This window comes from Electrona antarctica (genome assembly GCF_951216825.1).
Source record: "Electrona antarctica genome assembly, chromosome: 10".
NCBI classification, from domain to species: Eukaryota; Metazoa; Chordata; class Actinopteri; order Myctophiformes; family Myctophidae; genus Electrona; species Electrona antarctica.
In genome coordinates this window covers 51,899,213-51,918,114 of record NC_136791.1, presented here as the reverse complement: position 1 = coordinate 51,918,114, position 18,902 = coordinate 51,899,213, and the positions used below count along the sequence as shown (strand labels likewise).

General features: G+C 43.4%; 1 protein-coding gene across 3 annotated transcripts in view; it reads left to right on the top strand.

The window, feature by feature from the left end:
* oprm1 (opioid receptor, mu 1) overlaps positions 1 to 16,586 on the top strand; it is a 131,049-nt gene extending 114,463 nt beyond the window's left edge. The window contains exons 5-7 of one of the 3 annotated variants that reach the window (XR_013791001.1): positions 11,634 to 11,814; positions 13,693 to 13,793; positions 15,449 to 16,586. Coding sequence is in view for 1 of the 3 variants with exons in the window: in XM_079512646.1 (XP_079368772.1) it covers positions 11,634 to 11,814; positions 13,693 to 13,698 (187 nt within the window). In the remaining 2 variants the exon portion in view is untranslated. Of the gene's footprint in view, positions 1 to 11,633; positions 11,815 to 13,692 lie in introns of all 3 variants that reach the window. The other 2 variants (XR_013791002.1, XM_079512646.1) reach the window with 2 other exon arrangements.
* The last annotated feature ends 2,316 nt before the right edge of the window (positions 16,587 to 18,902 follow it).

Genomic DNA, 18,902 nt, shown 5'->3' with positions numbered 1-18,902 from the left:
AATCATAAGATACAGGTTTAGTGACATTATTACATCTTCGAAACCTGTGCAAACACTGACTGCCATTAGATTCTGGCACAAGCAGACAAGGCGAGAAGACCACTTTCTAACGAACAAACTAGTCACTTTTTAAACAAAATGTGCTATATAAACACATTCCCCCAAAATAAGAAGGTCACTCAATAGCAGAATTCACACCCACGGTGCGAGATAGTGTATCTGAAAAATAAAAATGATTATTTTCAATCAAACTAATCATGTCTGCTTATCGGGCCAAGGAATCCAGTGCTGCAAACAAAAGAATATATACAGAATTTTCAAAAACTCAGAATCATGCAAGCTAGAGCCACTAGAGCTTAGAATGCAGCAACCACTTTCTGGGGAACAAAACACAACAGACACGAACAACACCACAGGAGCAGGTATCGAAATGAAATTAGTACCTCCTACAACTGCAAAAAAAACAGAAAGGCGAAAACAGAAAATAAATAAATTAGTCACACTTCAGTCACTTAATTAATTAGTCACTTCATCACAGTATTGGCTTTCACAGTATTGGCTCTTCATTTTCACAACGGACAAATTACATGTGAGAAAATACTCAGAACAGATCAACCACCAAAATAACCAAAATTCAACAGTACATGGGGATATGCCAAATACCCTTTCATACTTATGAATTACTAGAATTTAAGGCAAAATGTAAGCATTTCACAACACAAATGTACAAACATATGAAAAGAAGATCACTAAGGACATGTCAAGTGGAAAAAAGGGGTCACTATAAGGGTATTTCGAGTGGAGAAAGGGGAAAAAGAACAATCAGCATTTACCAATAAACAGACTACAATTTGAGAAGTGGGCCAACACAGACAAAAATAATGTTCAAATGGACCCAACATGACTGGGATAGTTAACCAAGGAGTCGGAGGGATAACCTGGTTAGGTTTACCCATAACTTAATACTAGAAACAAGCAAAAACAATACATTTTATGAATGCTTAAATGGCCAGACAACTTTTCAAAACACAGAACTTCACAACGGAAAACAAAATTGAGGTACCACAACCTGCTGGACCGAATTTCACCCGAGATTGCCAACAACGGGTGTTAACAAAAGCCTCTTTATCAAACATCACATCACACACAAAATCAGTCCTATATGGGCAGCACATCAGTAACCTTTTGTCTAGGCTTGGTGGCAGAAGGATTTACTGGTTGACCATAACACATGAAGGTATTACTCAAGGTCATTTCACCACAGCCTTTCCCTGCTCGTGGCACGGGTCAAAGCGCAAGCAGGGAATAACCGTGGCACCCGTACTCAGCGACTGATCCAAATTGATCACAGTATTTTCAATAATCTCCCCCCAGCTAGATCATTGCCGAAACATCAAACATAACGCCGCCATCTGGTAAACACACACAAAAGTACCCACCAGCACAAAACAGAGACCAGGGCGAACGCAAAACACAGAAATGCAACGGAGCACTTAACAAACACATTTCCAATCCTAACACTAGAGCATCAGAACCACACAAAATAGAACTTCTCTGAAATAGGCAACACATCATTAAGAAATGAGAGATTGTAAACTCCCGTATCGCATAGGATTGTGATCAGCAACCTAACCTGACAGAGAGACAGTGCCTTTCAGAAAGGGACAAAAACTTCCCACAGCATCCCTCCACCTCCCTTGACGTCGACAAGCAGGGGAAAAAGCGGAGGAGGAGTAGACTAAATGAACCCAACAGTTCGTTTTTTGGACTCTGATCATCTTTGTGCTGCAGAGCGGGACACATCGAAATGAGGTGACCCTCTAAATGGCAAAACAAACACTCACGAGCCTCCGAGGAGACAGTAACAGAACAAACACTAGGTGGGCTTTAACACAGCAAATTTCGAATTTTCCCCACTCTGCCGCCATAGGGTCGCAGCGGACAGAGGGAGCGAAGAACACAGATCGATGTGCCAAAATAAATTCATTAGCGCACGCCGCCGCATTAATTACCGTAACTACTCTCTGCTCATGAGTAGATTACGATCAAATAGGCAGGATTTAAATTTCCTTAACGAAATCAACTCACAGATCTGATGAATAGTCAATATATTGCTCACTGAGCCAAACACAACCACAGTTTCTCTCTGGCAAATGACACATATTGGCAGTCTGTACAGAAAAAAAAACATAACCTTTGGCAGTATAAGCCTCCGGCACTCACGCATGTAGTATGTTTTTGTGCTTTACCAACATCCTACTCTAACCCACGGCCAATAGAAAAGGCTGCACAAACCTCAAGTCTTTCCCACCAGTTTGCATTGCAACAACGAAAACCACCTGTTTCTAGGCCAATTTACAGTGGTAGCAATGCACTCAAAAATATCAAAATACGAATCAACCTCTGTTTCTTTGAGAAGAGAAACCAAAGAAAGTGTGCTTACTGACTCCGAAGTTCGTTGCACCCTGGGTGGTGGTAGATGACTCTCCAACTCCTGCCAACTGCAGTGAGCTGGGCTGGGGGGGGAACGTTTCTCGAGCTCCGCAGCCCTGGTACAACGTTGTAGCGCCTCCACTTGGAGACCCCCCCAGCAATGGCGCTGGATATCATCCAACTCACATCCAGAGGAGAGGAGGAGGACCCCCCATCTCCCCGATCAGAGTACGCCGGGGAATGTGAGGCTGTCCTCACACTCCCAACCGGCCGTACGGACATGTTAACTTTCGCTGGTGTCACACTCTGCATGAAACCTGAGAGTTTCTCCACAACACACTGTTTCAACTCAGCCTTATCGGCACCTGACGGAACCTGGAATATTACAAATTTAAACAACCAGGTTTCGTTCTAAATTTGTAAAGTTTTTTACAAAAGTGGGAAAAACTGGAGCTGAATCTACTGCCTCCTCTATATTCACAGAGGGAGAAACACTGCTATGTTCTACCCGATCAGAAGACATTTACTCACAACTCAAGACCCTATACTAAAAACTGCCAAAACAGAGAGAACAGAAAAACACTACTAAATTGACTACTCACCAGACCAAACAAAACCGAATGACCAAACTCCAACCCGATGCTGCCTTTCCAATAAAACAAACTAAGCCAAAAAAAATACTCAAAAGAAGCCAAAAAACTCAATACAAACGATTACAAACGGACCTAGTTAAGAAGGGGTAACCTTAACCGAAACAAATTACCAAATCTTTTTTTCTTTGGGGGGAAAACAATTTGGAATTTGACTTTTTTTTTCTTTTTCAAAAAAAACAATTCAGAATGAATAACTGCTATCAAACAATGTCCTACCTACTTTTACGAGCCCCCAATCATGTTACGCACCTTCGTCTAGGGTGAAGGAACATAACATAATGCAAGAGGAGACAGGGTTGAAAAAGAACTTTAGTTTATTGTTGTAGCTCTTTTTTTCCGTTAGCAGAGACCAAGTTTACATTTTCTTGTTCTTTGGTTCACATTTTCACAACTGTATAGTATTGGCTTCAAGGTACAGGTTCTATGCTAAGAAAACGGCTCTAACTAAAAATCAAAAGTTTACCCCTAACTAAGGCCCTAACAGAGTTAAACAAAAATACAATTCTAAATCCCTAACTAACCTAACTAACCAAAATTACAATAAAACAGGAGAAAGGAAAAATACCTGGCACCCCTACATGGTGGAGTAGGAACCGGGCTTCACATATGAAGAAATAGTAATTTACAGACTTTATAAGAGTAACAATTATATATATATATGAATGCACTAAGGCTTTTAAGTTAAATCACTGGGCAACAAACCAAAACAAAATATATCTCAGGCAACTTACGGCAGAAAAGAACAACTAATAAAGAACAAAACTAAACAGAACAAAAGGCAGGCAAACGAGCGGCGGACAGAGGGATTGAGTCTCTGCTGCTAGATATGCTGTCATCCCCCGGTGAAGTCCAAGTTCAACTGAGCTTTTATAGAGTGACAGGAAGAGTGCTCAGCCAACAGGAAACTGGTGTTGTCGGGGAGAGCCAATAAGGAAGAGAGGGGCAGGTCCAATCAGGGACCTGTCACTCACAGCCATGTCTGTATTCATTCATATGAGAACTGCAGCCAACAGTCTCGTAGTTGCATTAACTCATTCATAATCAGGGAGCAAAAGAAACACAACTTAATAATATGCCATATAAGACAACTTATAATTATTATCCCAGTTAAATAGTCACCATAAATAATAATTATACTAAAACAAATATAATCAAATAACCAACAGGACCTTGGTCCGTAACAGGTGTAAAGACGCGAAGCTAAAACATGTCCACTCACTTCGCAGACAAGCATACATGTTCCTCGACTCTCCTACACAGGAGTTGGAGGTGTCATTCAAAGTGAAATATGACAACAGTCATTATATGGTCTATGCTAACGGTGGCAACATGAGATGTTTTGAGTGCGGGATGTTTGGACATAAGCGTCTTGCGTGTCCGAAAAAACAAAGAGCCGAGGCTACAGCAGTAGCAAGGCAGGCTGTAGCCAGGGCACTGAGGGCAGCCGCGGCCGCGGCCCCGCCCCCTGATAATGATGACGTTAGCGCAGCAGACGAGCAGCCAGTGATAGAACAGAATGATGTTATTATCGCGGCAGACGAACAGCCAGCGGTAGAAAAGAATGATGTTGTTAGCGTGACAGATGAGCAGCCAGCGATAGAACCAGTGTTGGGTGTAACGGCGCTATTAATAACGGCGTTATGTAACGGACTACTTTCATTGGTAACGGAATAAAGTAACTACTTAGTTTTGCAATTTAGTAGTTAGTTACCTAGTTACATTTCCAAAAAAGTAATCCCGTTACTATAATGTGTCCCTGTTCATTTTGTTGGCAAGATTTAAAAAATAATAAAGCCCCGACTGCCCGCGGAGTCTATTTCTCCTGCCTTCTGTGTGAGTTATCCTTCCAAGCCCACTATACCATGTACTATACATCCTGCGTCTACTACATCCTGTAGTTCACTTAAGAAATAAAAGTATTGTTACAAGTAGCTTTTATTTTGAAGAGGAAGTTGTTTCGGTTGTAGCCAGCTGCCATGACAGTCTAGTCGACTAGAAGTGCCGGGTGGTAGTGGAATAATAACAACACCATGCTTTTAGCCAAAGTTCATGAAAACCGCATGCGTCTATGACTTAAACAATGTAGGCTAAACACTTTGGAATTACGTTTAACATGGTATATCCTCCGTGGCGGCGTCATTAGGTGAGTACTAGTTCATGAATTGTTAAGTTTCATAGTATCGTTCATCATCAACAACAGGCTGTTGTTGTTGCCCCCCCAAAATGAACAGGTTACTGCCTACAGGATTATCATTCTGTTACTGTCACTGCCTGCAAGGATGGCCGCCGTGCCATTGCTTATAAACTATCTAATTCATACGTGGGTCGTCGTGGGTCCACGTGGAGTTGTTGTTGTTTTTCATGCGCCACGGCGCGCGGCGTGGAGAGGGCATCAGAGCGCAGCGCAACAGCCTAGTATGGCATATTGTAGTGTACTCTCTGCACTCTCTTTCTGTCCAGTCCTACGTGCCGATTGTGGCAAATTATATTCATTAATAAAGAGAGAGCTGTAAAGGGGATATTGTCTATGGTCAGTTCATGGTGTGTATCATTCTCGTTTTTAACCGGGCCGTGATAATGCGGCGCAATGACGGTAGGCAGTAGCCTAATACAATGTAACCAACTTGCGCAAGCATTAAAAAATGGGTTTTAATTGTCGGGTAACGGAAAATAACGGAAAAATAATCTTTTACTTTTCTCAGAAGGTAATTTGTAACGGTAAGGGATTATTGTTATGGGCAGTAATCCAGTAACCTAACGACGTTACTTTCTAAAGTAACGATGCCCAACACTGGATAGAACAGATTGATGAGACACAAGGATCAGCAGATGAGGCTGAAGTTGTGAGTCAGTCTTCACAGTTGACACACTCGCAAATTGAAGCGGACGTGGCTAATGCTGGTGCTGGCGCCAACGTAGGTGCCTCTACAAGCTCCTCAGAGGAGGGACTGTCAGTGCCTAGTAGTAGCCCTAGTGATGCAGTGACAGGAGGAGGCAACACCTCCTTGTCAAACAGTCAGCAGAACAGTGAAATGGAGATGGAAGAGGAGGAGTATGATGAAAGTGAGCCAGAAAGTGAAACTGAAAAAGAATCCAAGGGGGGGAGAAAAAACGAGTTTTACTCCTTGCATGAAATAAACGATTTTCTGGACGAGACATTTGGGAAATCTGTTAAAGTAAATGACTACTTTCCTAATATAGGAAAGTTCATAAGGAGTGTTAATGTCTTACAGAAAACAGTTGGGACTGACTTATTGGATGAAAGAAAGAGGTTTCGTCTGAGGAAGTTTGTAACTTCTGTGAATAAGGTAGTGGAAGCACCCACAAAGAGGGCAGGAAAGAGGGCTGCTGCGCCCAAGAAAAAAAAGTAAATCATGCATCACAAGGGGTCTTGCTCACTCTTGAGCTTGTTTCTACTGATCTCTATTTCTCTGCACTCTTGTTTTCTGATGGGGGGGCTTAAGATAGGTTCTTTGAATATGAATGGAGGGAGGGGCAGGCATAAGAGGGCTCTAATAGCAGAGATAGTAGAGCAGAAGAGAATTGATGTGCTTTTTTTGCAGGAAACTCACAGTGATGAGGAAAATGAAGTAGACTGGGGCCTGTTTTGGAAAGGCTCCTTTTTTCTAAGTCATGGTAGTAATGTCAGTGGAGGCGTTGCAGTTCTCTTTTCAGACAAATTAAATGTGAATATTTTATCTAAAGAAGAGCTTGTAAAGGGGAGGGTGGCAGTGGTCAGAGCAGAAGTTGAGGGGTGTGTGTTCTGCTTTGTCAATGTTTATGCCCCTAACCAAGGTTCAGAGAGAATAACTCTTTTTAATAAACTGAAAGACGGGCTAGCCATGAATCAGGACCTCAAAATTGTTTCCGGTGACTGGAATTGTACGACAGATTTTACTCTCGACCGTATGAGCGAGGAGCCGCACTTACAGTCATCAGTCAGTTTGAAAACCACAATTAGCCACTTAGAACTAGTAGATGCATGGAGATTGAAACACGAAAAAGCAAGGCAGTACACATGGATTAAGATAGTGGATAACAGGGTGAGTGCAGCTAGACTGGACAGGATATACATATCAGAAGGGCTCAGAGGTCAGCTGACTAGTAGTTGTATTAGTCCAGTGGGGTTCAGTGATCACCATCTAACTACTGTATGTCTGAGTCTTTCTTCTGGAGAAAAAGTTAATAGTTACTGGCACTTCAACACAAAACTGTTGCAAGATACAACCTTTTGTCAGAATTTTAAAACTTTTTGGTCAATCTGGACTCAGAAAAAATGTGACTTTGTGGTGGGAAATAGGGAAAGCCCAAATCCGTGTTTTTTGCCAGCAGTATACATCTTACACTACAACTAACACTAGGGAAGTGATGGAAAAGTTGGAAATGGAAATAAAGAACATTGAAAGTGGACTACACTCTGACACAAGTTCCGATGATGAGACTTTGCTTCAGAAAAAAAGACTGGAGCTTAATTCCTTTATGAGGGAGAGAGTGAAGGGAGCTCTCGTTAGAGCTCGTTATACGACAATTAAGGACATGGATGCTCCAAGTTCGTTCTTTTTCAACCTGGAGAAGAAGAAAGCAAAGGGGAGGCAGATGTCCTGTCTAAGACTGCCAGATGGCAGGGTTTCTACAGACTCTGGTGAGATGAGGAGATGTGCTGTTGACTTCTACAAAGCTCTATTCGGAGCGGAGCCGTGTGAGGAGCAGTGCCAGTCAGAACTTTTGGAAGGTCTAGTCAAGCTCACGCCCAGGGAGAGAGCTGACCTGGATAGGAACCTGTCTTATGAAGAACTGACCACAGCAGTAGGACAGCTAGCTGCTGGCCGAGCGCCAGGGTTAGACGGGCTGCCCATTGAGTTCTATAAGGCTTTCTGGGAATGTATGGGACATGACTTTCATGGAGTAATGCTGGAATGCTATCAAAACGGCTCGCTGCCACCTTCATGCAGGAGAGCAGTTCTCTCGCTCCTCCCCAAAAAGGGAGACCTAGCCCTCCTAAAGAACTGGAGACCTGTAGCATTACTGTGCTCGGACTACAAAGTGCTCTCCAGGGCGCTTTCCAACAGACTGAAGGACCACCTAGGTGTATTAATACAACCAGATCAAACTTATTGTGTACCAGAAAGGACTATTATGGACAATTTGTTCTTAATTAGGGATGTGTTAGAGGTTTGCAAGTCACATGACATAAATGTTGGGATCTTATCAATTGATCAGGAGATGGCTTTCGACAAAGTAGACCATGGTTATCTTTTCTCCACCTTGAGTGGTTTTGGTATTGGGAAGAGTTTCATAAAATGGATAGGCTTGCTGTACGAGGATGCAAGCTGCATGGTTAAGGTGGGAGGTGGGTTGAGCAGACCTATACCAGTCAGCAGGGGGATCAGACAGGGGTGTCCCATATCCGGTCAGCTCTACAGCATTGTTATAGAACCACTTTTATGTAAATTCAGGAGCACTCTTAATGGCTTATCTCTGCCCGGAATGACCCAAAGTCCCTCTTATGTTGTCTCAGCTTATGCTGATGATGTAAGCATCTTTATTAAGAACCAGGGGGATATAGAAGGAATAAAAAAATGCCTTGACATGTATCAAAAAGCTTCATCAGCTAGGGTGAACTGGGGGAAGTGTGAGGCCCTACAGGTGGGGCACTGGAGGGGGGAGGTGGTTCCCAACCTGCCCGGAGGTCTACAGTGGGGAAGGCAGGGGATGAAGTTTCTGGGAGTTCACTTAGGTGCGGCAGAATATCAGGAAAAGAACTGGGAGGGAGTGCTGGAAAAAGTGCGTGTCAGGCTGTCAAAGTGGAGATGGCTCCTACCCCAGCTATCTTTTAGGGGGAGGGTCTTGGTCGTGAACAACTTAGTTGCATCTATGCTCTGGCACAGACTGATTGTTCTACCTCCACCCAGGGGCCTAATAGAGGAGGTGCAAAGATTGTTGGTCGACTTCTTCTGGGCCGGGCAGCATTGGATAAGGGCTGCAGCTCTGTACCTTCCAGTGGAGGAAGGTGGACAAGGCTTAATAGACATTTCCTCGCGAGTGTCTGCTTTCAGGCTTGAAGCAGGCCAGAGACTGCTGTATGACTGTGGGGCAAGGTGGCTGGGCACAGCCAGCCTAATATTAAAGAAGGCCGGTCGCCTGGGCTACGACAAACAGCTGTTCTTATTGAACCTGAACGAGGCGGACACTACAGGACTTACACCGTTCTATGTCTCAGTCCTTCAAGCGTGGCAGGTTCTTCAGGCCTCCAGGGACCCTGGTGACATACCTGGGATGTGGATTTTCGAGGAACCACTGTTCTTCAATGACTTTTTAAAGACTGAAACGCTGTCATCACCCAGTCTGAGGGCTGCTCTACGAGAGGCAGGCTGTGTCAAGCTGGGGCACCTGCTGAAAGCCACACAGACATCCGTGGATGTGCTGGGGCAGATGGCCAACATCAGATCCTCAAGGCTCTTGTCGAGGATAGTTCGAGAGGTCTGTGGTTCCTTATCGGAGCCCCTAAGAGTGTTTGCTGAAAACCGTGACAACTCTGACCAATGGGATAATGATTGTGTGTACAGCTTTCCATCTCTAACTGTCACTCCGGCTGTTGGGGAGTGGCAGGAGGGGGAAGACCAACTTCTCTCATTCAAAACCCCAAAGCTGGGACAATTCAGTGAGATGGAAAAAAAGGAGGCCTATCACATCTGTGTTAAGGTCTCACATGCACGCTCGTTGACGGGGTACAGAGCATCAAGGTGGGCTGGGGTTTTCGGCCCGGACTCTTCCCCGAAGGGTTGTTGGAGGTCGTTGTACAAGAGGCCAATCGACAAGCGAGCGGCCGACCTCCAGTGGAGGATTGTGCATGGGGCCATCGCCACTAATAGACACCTGACACACCTGGATCCAAGCACAGGGGAGGGCTGTCCTTTCTGTTCACAACCAGAAACGCTTGCACATTTGTTTACTAAGTGTACAAGGTTAAAAAGTGTTCTTGAGTTGTTGGAGTGGTGGTTTTTAGGACTAGGCGAAGATTTTTCTTTTGAGAAATTTATTTTTGGTCCAAAGTATGCTGCAGCAAGGAAGATGGTGCATACAATGTTAAACTTCATGTCTGGTATGGCAAAGCTCGCGATCTGGATCACCAGAAGGAACAAGCTAAAGGGGGCTGGGTCTATAGATCCAGTGCAAGTCCTAACGGGGATGGTGGCTGCCAGACTTAGGGTAGAACATTACAAGCTAACAAATAATATGGAAGGTTTTGTTCATATTTGGGCTGTTGGGGGGGTGTTATGCTTACCACAGGAAGAGGGAGAGTTGGTCCTTTGTTTTTTGTTTTTTTTTAAAGGAAAAAAAAAATACTCTTATTCATGTACTGCGTAGCTGATTGAGGGTGGAACAATTTTGTTTTTTACCTTTCTGTAACGAGATGAGCTGATTTGGAAAGCTGTGGTTTTAATAAAGAGCTTTTAAAAATCAATCTCTCTCTCTCTGTCTCTCTCTCTGTCTCTGTCTCTCTCTGTCTCTGTCTCTGTCTCTGTCTCTGTCTCTGTCTCTCTCTCTCTCTCTCTCTCTGTCTCTGTCTCTGTCTCTCTCTCTGTCTCTGTCTCTCTCTGTCTCTCTCTCTCTCTGTCTCTGTCTCTCTCTGTCTCTGTCTCTCTCTCTGTCTCTGTCTCTGTCTCTGTCTCTCTGATGAATTGTAAAACAGTGGTGTTGCATTATGCATTATGCATGCTGTTTCACTAGAATGACGAGCTTGCACTCGGATAGAATATTTGCACCCCCAGCCTGGCAGACACGTATCTCATAGTCATAGTCGGTGAGTCTGGTGTGAAAAAAATATTTGGGAATTCCTTGGCCTGCAGGCAGCGGGTAGTGGTACAACATGAAATATGATCTAATGTAGGTGTAGTAGTTTGCAAATGTTGCTGCTGACGGACACACACACACACACAGCCAAACACGCAGGGTTGATAATAATAATATCTGGCCTTGGCTTTCAGCCTTTTAGAGATAAAGATGTGTTTGTGAAATTGTCCATTGGCAATATCGAGGTGAATAGAATCCTGTTAACCATATATGAACCCTAGCATCCCTATAAATGGTAAATGGTGCATTTATATAGCGCCTTTATCCAAGGCGCTTTACATAGATTGTGCATTACATTCACCCATTCACACACACATTCATACACTGATTGCGGCGGAAGCCATGCAAGGTACCAACCAGCACATCGGGAGCAATTTGGGGTTCAGTGTCTTGCCCCTAGAACACTTCGACATGTAGACAGGAGGAGCCGGGATTCGAACCGCCGACCCATGGATCATTGGACGACCTGCTCTACCTCTTGAGCCACAGTCGCCTCTATACTGGGCATGTCATAATGACCATTATCTAATGCATCGTGTTGTTACACATTGTGAACATGTCTGCTATTAGCCGCAGAGGGATTTGGTGTATAGGGTGAAAAGTGGGGACCAAATAGAGATCCCTGGGGGACCTCAGGCAACTAAGTATTTAGGTTTTAAGTGGTTAAAATGTCATTTTTTTTGTCATCCACAGTAGCCTGAACCCTGTCCTCTACGCCTTCTTGGACGAGAACTTCAAGCGTTGTTTCCGTGAGTTCTGCACGCCCACCCCCTCGGTGGTGGAGCTGCAGAACTCATCTCGTGGAGGGCAAGGGCGCAACTTGCCCCAGCTGGAACATAATAGCACACACACGGGGGACAGGACAAACCAACAGGTATTCTATTTCTCTATTTCTGCTTCACATGCATTGTGAAGGCCTATGTCTGGGCCTACACATAACTGAAAACGTAACAGATGTCTGTAAAGAACAGGGGTGTAACGATAAACATATTCATATTGAACTGTTGAACACTATGAGGCTTTTTGTTCACAGTTGAGCCACACAATATGCTCTTTTTTATACGCGACAGATAGCCCTCTATCGCTTTGCACTCAACAAAACAACCTCAAAAACAGAACTATGCAACCCAAGTTCTGCCTGCATGCCCTCCCTCGCAATCCTAAAGAAAAACAACACTATTATATATTCTTCTCTATTCCTTCTCTATTCCCTGTACACCCGCGACTGTGTGACTTTGTTCAGCTCAAACCAAGACACCAACACTGACAAAAGTACAGGAGAGAAGTGGAGAACTTGGCACAATGTTGCCAGAACAATCTGGCTCTCAACGTTGACAAAACTGAAGAGCTGATCTTCGACTACAGGAGGCGTTATAGACATCACTCTCCCATCCAGATCGGGGGCGCTGCAGTAGAGAGGGTCCGAGAGTTCAAATTCCTGGGGGTGCACATCACTGAGGACCTCACCTGAGCAGTGCAGACAGAGCGGATGGTGAAGAAAGCACAACAGCCCATCTTCTTTCTTTCTCTGAAAACTGAAGAAAGAGAGCGGGGGCACGCATTAGTCCAACACGTGCGTGCGTGCGTGCGTGCGTGCGTGCGTGCGTGCGTGAGTGCGTGCGTGCGTGCGTGCGTGCGTGTTTGTAGCTTTAATACAAAACCGGCTCATCAATTGTGACAGCAACAACCCACAGTAGCACTCAGTGTGCTACAGGCTGACATAATAATAATAATAATAATAATAATAATAATAATAAAGCTTTATTATATAGCACCTTTCAAGAACAAGGTCACAAAGTGCTTAACAACAAAGGGAACACAACAAAGAACACAATAATAATAGCAAAACATTGGATAACAGAAAGTGACAAATACCTAAGAAAATACGTGACATTCACAACGATAAAGGATTAAAAGCAGCTTTATAAAAATGGGTCTTCAGGAGTGATTTAAAACGAGGAACCGAGTCGGCAATCCTGATTTCCAGGGGCAGGGCATTCCACAGTAAGGGTGCACGCCATAGAGTATATAAAAGGATAGAGACTGAACTGCCGCGAAGCTCCGCCCCCCCAGCTATTCATGTCAGTGGAAGTTGCTCAGTGGCGTTTTGAAGCACCCGGAAGACTGCCGGAAGTACCGTCTCAGAACGTCTACTTCCGCATTTGACCACCACATTTTGGTGGTCAAATGCGGAAGTGCAACCGAGCGCTCAATGTTAAAGCCCAGCTGCACGGGGTTTCCCGGTCATGAATCCACGGGTCCGCCTGTAGTCCCTCCTCCTACCACTAGGGAGGAGAGCTTCAACGTTGAATAGCCTCACTGGCCCCTTGGTGCATGCCTGCACGGACTGCAAAGGCCCGGTCGCCTATAGTTTTTTTTAAACCAGTTTTTATTGTAAGTAGAGCCTTGCCTGAGGATCTCAGCTCGCAGGCAGGCTCATAGGGGTCGAGTATATAATGGTATTGCATACCAATTGCCCTACTATTGCACCCACCCTGTTGGTGCTTCAGTCACTTTCTAACCAATGCACTGAAGAAAATCTTTACTTCACTTCGCTTAATTCATTTCGATTACAGAAAATCCTGAGTCACAGTGCAGTACAAGTTACCGTCTCGCTCTAGCGACTGTGCACTGCAGTGACACCCCAACAATCAAGAACCCCCAAGAAACTTTATTAGAATGAGCTCATGCGTATTTTCGATGCAGTACTGTAAGACTCTGTCTCTCTTTCTCTGTCTCTCTCTCTCTGTAGGTATGACTAGCCGTGGAGGGGTCCTCTGGCTGCAGTGCCAGTGTTGCCAACGATGACCTCAACTCAGAGGTCACGCAGGTCACCACGGGACTCTGACATTTGTGCGTGGATACGTGCGCACGCACACACACACACACACACACACATACATACACACACACACAAACACCAAGTTACCGTTATAGCCCTAAGATCACGATCAGCAAACTGCAGCATAATGTCAGAATAGGCTAGTAAATCATTGCTAAAATCTGACGTAATGCCCTGTGGGTTGCAACTGGCTATAAGGCAACATTCTCAATACTGTACCTTTACTGTCACTTCTAAAAGGTATTTGCATTATTGCAAACGCAGCATTCTACACATTAAACATAGCTTGCATTACTTTAGGCCACTAACCTATCAATGGACAGCTGGAGAACTGTGACCTTCTATTGCAGAATTCGTTTTCAAGATGTCTGAGCTGCTACACAAATAGCAGTTGAAACGTTACCAGGATCCCAAAGGCCCTGGGCTGACTGGGGCTCTTGGGGAGGCTATGGTTCAAACTAACCGTTTCTACAATTCCACCACCTACGTACATTTTCTTTGTACATGCTTCAGGATCAAGAGAGAGAGGAAAGTGAATGAAGGGAGATGTAATGGCACAGAATGAGCCAGGAGTCAACCGTATGCTGAGGTATGGGGTGACATGCATAACAGAGTCGATCAGGGAAGTCTACAGAAGCTTCAGAATATGTATATCGTTCTGTCTATCTGTCTGTCTGCTCTGCTTTATAGATCCACACATAACAAGATAGTGTATCTGCATACACACATCCAAACACACATGCGCAGTTGCGCACGCATGCACGCGCACATGCATGCACGCACGCGCACACACTCACACACACGCACGCACGCGCACGCAATCACGCACCTGCGCACGTACGTACGTACGTACGCACGCAAGAAGAAGAACAACGATTGAATTTATGGTGAGTGCTTTGTCAGACATTGTATGAAGAGGATTCAATCAGATCCACCATATATACACACAACTGAATGCCCTGACATTGTGTGGCCCTTGCACACCTGGTAGACAGTTTAATCAAAAAACCATGAATTATGCTGACCGCAGTGCTCATCCATTTCCAGCATTTGAGGAATCAAACCCTTGGCGCCCTCAGGGGTGATAATGCTTTGTTTCGCTGATCAAGCTATAGGCTACTGGACATCATTTTTTCTTTGGCTAATTTAGAAAGGTTAATTTATTGTTGGTCTATGCCAGGGTTCCCCAATAGGCGGCCCGCGGACCATTTGCGGCCCGCAGAGCGCCCCCCTTGTGGCCCCTGGAAGAATTTCGGGGAAAAAAAGGGGGGAAAAAAAGGTTTTTTGTTTTGTTTTGGGGGGGTGTCCCAGATATAAATGGCATTAAATGGGGGTCAGTAGCCTATGCATGTCAAACTGGGCACCCCCTCAAGGACCACTGGTGGTCCCCGGACCACTGGTTGAGAACAATTTTTAATTAACGAATGAAAAAATAAAAAACACAATTTTTCGCGCATGCGGACTCGACCCCCAGCCTGGTTCCCTAGTCAAAATATGGCCCTTGAGGAAAATGAATTGGGGAACCCTGAGCTATGCTTTGCTCTCTCTCTGTCCTTACATCGCTCCTGGCTCTCAATTTCTGTCTCCTTTATGGCTGCCTGCCTGTTGCTTGGCATGTATTCAACTAATCATGCATTACAGTACAATCTCTTCTCTTTCGCTTGAGGCTGACAAACCTGTGGATGTACTGAAGGACATCCAGCTTTCTGCACCGCGTCCTTGTGTTAAACCACACAACCACGAGACCAGCAAGGAAGACTTCAGCCTGTTTATATGGCACACACAGAGACTGCCCATTCTAAATATGCCTTATAAATCCTTTAATGGAAAACTTTTTTTTGTATTATTCATGCATTTCAAAAGTCTATAGTGTTCTTTGTCTTGTTTTTTTCTTTTCTCTTTCTTCAGGCTGCGCTCCGGGCTAGTGTAATAACTTGATGGGGGGGGGGGCGCACTACAACTACCGTACCTATGAACCTATGTTGCTACTGTATATATAACAGCTAATTCACAGAGGTATAGGTTTAGGTGTTCCAGATCTAACTGGGTTAATGCGCAACTCTACTGATTTTTAACCTGAATCCATATCATTCTATTGGAAAAATACATGATTTTGCCCTCGTTTTTACATACAATACATTGGGTTGGTTATATCTGAGTATGTTCAAGATTCAGGACAGGTAAAAAAAAAAAGAATGTGAGACTTTAAATACAGCTAAACTAACCACACAGCAAGGTATACTGCAAGTGCATTCCCATCCTCGCAAAACATTTAACAAGTGTGCGCAGCATTCGGGATTGTATATGTATTGTATATCTGTCTTTATAATCTCTTGCTTAAGTATTGTGCCGTATGCTGTAATTACCAGTTGCCTTGATTGTAGCTTTGCTCGATATTCTGTGTATTAGTATTTTCTTTACATTAATAAGATGTGCAATTATTGAAATGATTGTATTCATATTTTGTGTATATAGTATTGTGAAGACGTATTTTGCTGTTTTTATAAACAATTATTATTCACAGTGTCTTGCTCGGTGGAAAAGATATATCACCCAGCTCCTAATTGTGCCATTTGTTATACTGATTATGCCTTGTCAAGTCGAAGGGTCTATGTGTAACAACTTGAGCCTAATTCTTGTAAAAAGAAAATATGAATCAGCAAGATCTATGAAAAACATAATTATGCTTTCAGTGTACTGATTTTGCATCATCTGTTTCTTCTGGTAAACAAGGAGTGTGTGTGTGTGTGTGTGTGTGTGTGTGTGTGTGTGTGTGTGTGTGTGTGTGTGTGTGTGTGTGTGTGTGTGTGTGTGTGTGTGTGTGTGTGTGTGTGCGTGCGTGCGTGCGTGCGTGCGTGCGTGCGTGCGTGCGTGCGTGCGTGCGTGCGTGCGTGCGTGCGTGCGTGCGTGCGTGCGTGCGTGCGTGCGTGCGTGCGTGCGTGCGTGCGTGCGTGCGTGCGTGCGTGCGTGCGTGCGTGCGTGCGTGCGTGCGTGCGTGCGTGCGTGCGTGCGTGCGTGCGTGCGTGCGTGCGTGCGTGCGCGCGCACACATGGAGATTATACTGTCTGTTTTAAACACCAATCCATCCAACTGCTTTCTGAAACAATAGAGATTACTTTGTCCCATTAAGTAGCATGTGTACAAGTTTGTAGATCTCATAGAGTTTGCATATCTGCTATTTTTGAATAGCCAATGCTAAAATCTAAAATGACACAGATGCTTTCCCTGTTTTAATGGGTTAGGTTAAGCCACTATGTTATGTGTGATGGCCATATTTCCACAGCATTAAAGGCCTTGAATATAGCTGTTTGATCACCTGGCAGCACGTAAGAATAAAAACTCGAAATGCATGGGTTACACTTGTTAAGTATGAACTAACTTAATTTACTCAAACGTCAGTATGCGATACAATACTTAATAGCTTTTATATATATATAGCTTTTTAGTTATTAATGTACACAGCAATGTCCTCAGTGTAATTGTAATGCAGCAATCTGTACCTATAAATCTTCCTCCTGCTTTGTATATTTGTCAGTTAGGATGATATTGTACATCTGAGCTTTAGAGATTACTACCTGCCAACTAGCAGGTCTCCTATCCGATATAAAGTACCACACGTCTACATTTCTCAATGGCGGAGCAGGGAGACCATCGTCAACCACTGCAGATATGTGCTACAGGTTACTGTATATTGTATTAAAACAAAAAAATACATATAGGTTAAAGTCAGTTTTTTTCATTAAAATAAGTAGCCTACATTGCAGCTTTAACCCCAAATGTAACAATTGAACCATATTGGGCCTTTCTTTGTTAATGTAACTCCATTACCAGTGTTACTGTAATTATTACACTCTTAAGAGTGTAATAATGGAGCAAGGATTTTGCTGTGAACACTGCACAATACTGTACCCCGTTCTTGTGAGAAATTTGAGATTCATTTTTGACTAGAGCATAGCAGTTACCATGAATGTAATGAATGGCCGGTCACTGCAAGACACCCGAGGGCTCCCATTTTGACCTGAGATCAGATTCTAAAAATGTCTTCTATATCCTGACAGTGTTCTGAAAAAGCTATGTCGTTCGATTTTTCAAAAATAGCAGATCTACAAGCTCGTAGCGCGCCACTCGGTGGCGCGCTATGAGCTTGTAGTTCTGCTATTTTTCAATAGCTAAAGCATAACATAATGCTAACACCAAAAGGGGTTCCCGCCCAGAATGGGTTAAGTTGAAGATTGTCAATGGATGGAGAGTTTGAATCACAGTAAAATCCTCAGTGTTACATGAGTTTCAAATGGATAAATGGAACATTGAGGACATTACTGTAGTGTGTATGGGCTTATGTCTTTTAAATTATGTTCATGTCAGACCGTGATGATTCCCATCAACATATAATTTGCACCGTACAGAAGATTGTCCATTTCAGATCATTGTTACTGTATGCATGGCATATCTTTCATAAAGTTTAGCAATGTTATCAATCCAACGTTAATGGAATAAAATGACAATTTCAATCTGATATGGCATTGAATGTCTTCCTCCAATTATCTGCTTTCTGGTCTGCCCTTGCCTAATGTGCTGATTTCATTCATTCACCCAACTCATTCCATCACAGAACTGTTTTTTTTTGCTGAAATAGCTGAGTAGCCTACAGTACATTTTTTTCATTCCTTTTTCTTTCATTTGGCATACGAAAAATATCCAAATGAATAACCAAATGAAAGCTGTGAAAATTACAATTCGTTCTTTTCTTCTTATTTTTTATTTTTTAATACTGTTTTTATTAGGCATTTTGTATACGACATAACTCCAGAATATCTTTGACAATGATAATGAGTAATTAAGTGACATAAAATGAAAAAAAAAATAATGACAAGTAGTGTAAATGTTCCAAATACAATACATAATAAAATTAATTATTAACAAGAAAAAACAAAGAACATTTAAACAGTGACAAATGTGAACAGACAAACAAAGACAACAGGACAGACACTCTTGCTCTCAAACTTTCTCAAACACGTTGTTGTAAATCAACTGAATTACAGACATTTTTCTTTTTTTTCCCCTTCTTTTTGAATTGAAAGAGTGGTTTTACTTTTATGTATACTAGTTAGCTATAACAG